Source organism: Microtus oregoni, unplaced genomic scaffold (assembly GCF_018167655.1).
Source record: "Microtus oregoni isolate MIOR12 unplaced genomic scaffold, Mior012 000019F_ref0000042, whole genome shotgun sequence".
NCBI classification, from domain to species: Eukaryota; Metazoa; Chordata; class Mammalia; order Rodentia; family Cricetidae; genus Microtus; species Microtus oregoni.
In genome coordinates this window covers 1,780,661-1,786,660 of record NW_024543078.1, presented here as the reverse complement: position 1 = coordinate 1,786,660, position 6,000 = coordinate 1,780,661, and the positions used below count along the sequence as shown (strand labels likewise).

Below are 6,000 nucleotides of genomic sequence, written 5' to 3'. Positions count from 1 at the left end.
TAAGTTATTCTTGGCTGATTGGAAGAATAAGAAAGTCAAAGATAATTTAGCCTGGATAGTCAACATCCCAATGTTCTACAAATACAGAACATCTAACCATCTAGTAATCCTTGAAGGATTTATAATCAATGTGCAGCAGGTTAAATCTTAGAATGTCTGCTAACACTGCTCAAGGCCCTAAAAAGGAAGAGTGGGTTATCTTACAGACCACTTATTTTCACTTAACTCTATCTCTCATGGCTTTTATTGAATTTTTATCAGGTCTCATGAGAATGATGTAACACTTGGGGAAGAATATGCAGCCTAAGAGCCCTGCACTGGAGGCCAGAATGGAGAAGACCTCCACAGCCACCATGATCTTCCCATTAGTGCTGTGGTAGACAGGGAGGAAGGTGACCCAGACACTGCAGAACACCAGCATGCTGAATGTCAGATATTTGGCTTCATTGAAGGTATCTGGCAGGTTCCTGGCTAAAAATGCGACTGTGAAGCTCCCCATGGACAGGGCCCCAAGGTACCCCAGGACACAGTAGAAGGCTGTGACTGAGCCCTTATTGCACATTAAGATGATCTGACCATGTTCAGAATGTGCATCTGTGTCTACAAAGGGAGGAGATGTTCCCAGCCAGATTCCACAGAAGATAATTTGTGTAACTGAACAGATGGGAATGATAAATTTGAGTGCCCCTGATTTAAGCAATCCCCTCATCCATCTTCCTGGTGTAGTGATCTTGAAAGCCAAGACCACAGTGATGGTTTTGGCTAAGACAGTAGACACAGCCACTGTGAACACTATTCCAAATGTGATCTGTTGCAGGATGCAGGTGGCTGTGTTGGGCTGACCAATGAAGAGCAAGGAGCAAAGAAAAGAGAAGGTGAGGGAGATGAGCAGGGTGTAGCTGAGAGTACTGTTGTTGGCCTTTACAACAGGAGTATTTTGGTGCTTCACAAAAATCCCAAGGATAAGAATTGTGAGCATACACAAGCACAGGGCCATGCCAGCCAGTGCCATCCCCAAAGGGTTTTCATATGCCAGAAATGTCTCAGATTTTTGGAGGCAGTGTGTTCGCTCTGTGTTGGCATACTGATCATCTGGACACTTCACACACTGATCAATATCTGGCAAGAAAAGTAATGTGACATCAGTACAACTTCAGTGATTTTCATTCATTTTAACCCCACCCACTGAAAGCAGAACACTGGGGAAAGTAATCCAACTATTCTTCTGACCCCTGAAGACTGAATAATAGGCTAGTGCTTTTAGATTTTGCCCAGTTATTATTCCATATACTCTTTAGTACTAAGTAAATCAGCAGATATTGTTTTTGTCATAAAATATTTTTTACTTTTATATTAATATAGCATATCAAATATGAAAGAAAACATGAACATCAAAACTAAATAGAGCAAAGCAAAAAAGCAAAAAAAAAAGAAAGAAAAGAAAACTAGTCAGGCATGGTTGCACACACCTTTAATCCCTGCAATCAGGAAGCAAAGGTTTTGAACCTTTGAGTTCTTGGACAGCCTTGTTTACAAAGTGATTTGAAGGACATCCAGAGACATAAAGAGAAACCCTGTCTTTAAAACAAACAAACAAACAAACAAACAAACCAAACAGACAACATATCTATTCTCATTGTATATTTAGTATGTTATGGTAATTTAGGGTGGGATTTGATAAGAGCAAGCTCCTATTAATCTTATTTTCATAACTGAATGTTACTACAAGCAGGGCATTTGATGTGGGCTGAACTATTACTCATTCTTCCCTTGGCAGACACAGACTTAAGAGCCAGATATGGTGAAAGTTGTGTTATTCCCACTGACAAGTTTGAATGTATCATCCATTAGCAGCTATCCAAGATTACATTTTCAAATCATCATCTCATGATTTTCATTTTAACTTAACAGGAAATAAAATCCTTTTTGAAAAGGGATACCAAGTGAGAAAATGTCTCAGCTGTATTAGCCAATGGATCAGTCTGGTGGAGGATTTTTATCAGTGATTGTTTTATTGTGGGCCCATATTTCATATAAAATAATTTACAAACAGGTGCACTGGCCACTAAGCAGATGCAACCCTGCCAAACAAGTAAGATAGCCAACTAACAAATCCAAAAAGTATTGCTCCTTTCTCCTTTATTAAAAATGTAGATCTCCTGGGGAGGGCTGTTTGCTAAAGCTGGTGACTAAGTTTCAGGTGTTTCCCTAGCCCTGTGTCCCACGTAAAGAGAATATTAATGAGTTTCCACCTTGGTTTAGCTGGGGGAACAAAAGGTGTTTGGTATAATAAATGCGGATAGATCTTCAGAATGGAGAGAAGCCTGAGATGCCCTTCCATGGTGACTGTGTAAACTGTGTCTGGTTATTTCTTGTGCCTCTGTACCAATCCAGATAGGGAAAGATAGTTTCTATTTTGGCGTCTATGGTCCCTGACATTTTAGGGCAATATAGCTTTATTGGGCAGTGTCAATGAGGGAAATTGGCTTTAGTTCCTATTAACAAAGTAAGCTATATGAGCCATGGGAACAATATAGTAATCAAGTCCATGTTCTTTGCTTCAGTTCCTGTATCTAGCTTCCTACCCTGAGTTTCTTCCATTACTTCCCTTCATGACAGAGTATAAGCTGTAAAGTAAAATAAACATTTTCCTTCTGAGGGTGTTTTGGTCAAGGTCTATAAATACAATTGAAAGCTACTTAATGCATCTCCTTTCATATAAGACATAATCTAACATCAACTTTGGGAGAATATAAAGCACATTTATATTGCACTAAATTGGATCTCTAGAACCTATACTCTGGTTGCTTTATTATATAGCACGTAGTCATCAAAACTATCCAAAGAACAATAATTTGCAAATCAAGGAAACAGAGATGATATACAAAATAATTTGCTGGAAGATGACCTTCTTATGAGTAGGTTTTAATTTCCACCACAGAATGTTAAATTTTTGATTTTGGTTACATAGAACAGGTAAATAAATCTTGTTCATCTTTTCCACTTTCTCGGTCACAGTTAATGTCTGCTCCCAGCAGTTTTTTCTCCAGGGTTGGGAACTTGTGGTGTGTGTCCAATCCACTTTAGTTTGTTGGTGTCATCCTATTTCTGTTTACATTTGGGTGCTCATGTTAATGAGACTTTATGGTGCAGTTTCTGATGTTCCTAGTATCTGATATGTCACAGCAAACTTGTAGATGGTCTGGCTCTTACAGTCTTTCTTTGCCCTCTTCTCAAATCTTCTCTGGTCCTTAGGTGTGGGATTGTTTCATAGATATAGCCAACATTGGGCTGGGCATCAAAACTCTGCATGTTGATTGACTTTGTTTTTCTTTAGTGGATTCCACCTGTTACCAGTAGAAGCTTACTTGATGAGGAGCAAAGACCACACTTATCTGTGGGTAACACCACAAATGTTTATAAATTATTGTTAGGGATTATGTTGCTTTAGTGAAGTAGTGGTTGTAGATTCTCATACAATAATAACAATTTCATTAGCATTTAGGAGTAAACCAGACTTCAAATAAGAGACATGGTATCTGTCTTTCTGAGAAGATTGTAAGTCCAGTTAAGGAGATGTTATTTTCTATTCATAAATGCTGTAGTGTTACTGCACTCTCTGGGTCATAATGTCTTTCTGGTAGTTGATGTAGTTTATAGATATTGTAGCTAAGTATAGCTGTTGGTTGCCTGCTTCCTCTGAAACCTGGCATGATGCTTTCTGGCATCATGAAAGCTATTACTCAGGAAATGCCACTTACCTAACTGGCAACTTAGGGTTCTCTAGGTCCTGTTTATGGATGGTATGGTAGCATCAGCAATAAGCGCTTAACTTTTACTTCTTTGGGTAACCTCAGGTAACAGCAATAGGCTGTATACTTCAGTAGTCTCCTGGACTTCCCTAATCAACAACTTAAAAAAGATTTCTTATGTTTGATATTGACAGTTTTAATTAGGTGATCTTTAGCTTTAGGATGAACCACCAATAAACCAGATTAGTAAATTTCATTAAAAGTATAATGTGGTCTTCTACAGGCTTACCGAATGTTTGTTCCTACCAAATGGTTAGCCCTGAAACCTTCCTACTGGTAATGTTAAAGGGACTGACAATGTAACATTTAGCAATATGTTTGTGTATACATATGTGCGAGCCATAAATAATTCCTGAATAAAGAAACCATGAACTTGAAGGAGAGCATTGAGGCAATGTATGGTAGGTTTGGAGTAAGGAAAGGGAATAGAGAAATTTTACAACTATATTATAATCTCAAAAATTTTAAACAATCCAATATTTAGACTTTTTTAATTTTGTGAATCTTAAATATCATATGCATAGTTACTTTGCATTATGTACGTATTTGTACCACACATTTGCCTTGTGCATTTAGATTCCACAGAGGCTCCTGTGTCTGGGGTTACATCCAGTTGAGAGACAACATGTCAGTCCTCATTACTGAAGTCTGCTCCCCTATAAGAAAAGCAAGTACTGACAACCAGAACTTTATCCCTCCAGTCCCCAGTGTGGAGACTTTCTAGTCGTGTGTGTGTGTGTGTGTGTGTGTGTGTGTGTGTGTGTGTATATCTCTGTGTGTATATATGTATATGTGTGTGTATATTTACACACACTTACATTGTTTAAATTTGTTACAGCGTAGCATTTTGTATTTTCATGTTTCATTGCTGAATCTCTTTCACAATTACCATGAAATTATAGTTATTTCATAGACATGTTCAAAACCTACCTAGTTCATTTTCAAAATGCTTCATTGGCAATTAGAAGTGAAAAATTTGCCTATTATTTCTGTAGTGAATCATAAGCAATATCAACAGAGATTGTATTTTTAAATAAATTTTATATTTAAACAAATATATCATCTAAAATATGGCATATTTTTGTTTTAAGAATTTAAAAAGAGACTGTGTGTATTTAGCTTATGGCCTACAATTCATCACTAAGGAAATACAGACAAAATTCAGGGCAGGATTCTGAAAGCAGAAACTGAGACAGAGAACATGGAGGAGGTTTCCTACTGGCTTCATTTCTCTGGCTTGATCAGTTATCTTTGTTTGGCAGCCCAGGTCAGCTGCCAAAAAATGGTGCTTCCCATAACAATATAAGCTCCTACATCAATTATAAATTCATGAAGTGTCTTACATACATAGCTACAGGACACCTCAATGAGAGTCCCTCTTACCAATTGTGTCAATTTGACAAAAAAGATTAGGCATCATGTTGGCCAAGAACCAAAAGCCTGTTTCCTTGGCCAAGTTACTCTAAGGCTCTAGCTAGTTAATATAGATAGCATCCTAAGATAAACAATTTCTTAGTAGTGTAACAGGGGATTTTGATTCTATAATTTACTTGTATTCTAAAAGGTTTTGTTAAATTTTTCTTAATTTCATGTGATGTTTTTTGATCACATTGCTAACAATCCCCCAACTCTTCCTAAATGTCTCCATGACTTCCTAGACTATCCACCCAATATTCATGCTCTGTCCCTCCCTTCCTTCCCTGTCCATAACAATTCCAGTTTATGTCAACTAATTGTTGATCGTTCTGTATAGTATGGTGTATACACTACAAGTCACATTAAAGAAAACTGACTCTACCTTTCACAGTAGCTAGCACATATCAACATATTTTCAGATAATGGTGGAACTATGTATCCAACTCTTGCCTCACACCCATGCCTGAATTATGCCTGGCTTGAGTTTATATTCATATTTGTATTGGTCCTGTTGTTTCAAGAAAAGATTTTTTCCTTGAAATCATCCACCATCTTATATTTTCCCACCTCTTCTTCTATGGAAAACTATGACCCTTTAATTGTGGATGTACCATATACATCCCATTTAGCATTCAGCATCCTACAAGTCTTTCACTTCTCTGCACAATGGCAGGTTATGGTCTTACTTAATTTCCTTGAATTCCAAGAATAAGATTCTCTAATGAGGGGTCAGTGATTCTGTGATTAGTATTAAAATATGTCGTATTTTAAT

The 6,000-nt window shown here is 37.4% G+C and overlaps 1 protein-coding gene across 1 annotated transcript in view; it reads right to left on the bottom strand.

Annotated features, from left to right (window-relative positions):
- Window positions 1–217: 217 nt before the first annotated feature.
- Window positions 218–6,000, bottom strand: part of LOC121459618 (vomeronasal type-2 receptor 116-like) — a 28,013-nt gene continuing 22,230 nt past the window's right edge. The window contains exon 6 of the mRNA XM_041669506.1: window positions 218–1,119. Within this exon, the coding sequence (XP_041525440.1) occupies window positions 218–1,119 (902 nt within the window). The remainder of the gene's footprint in view (window positions 1,120–6,000) is intronic.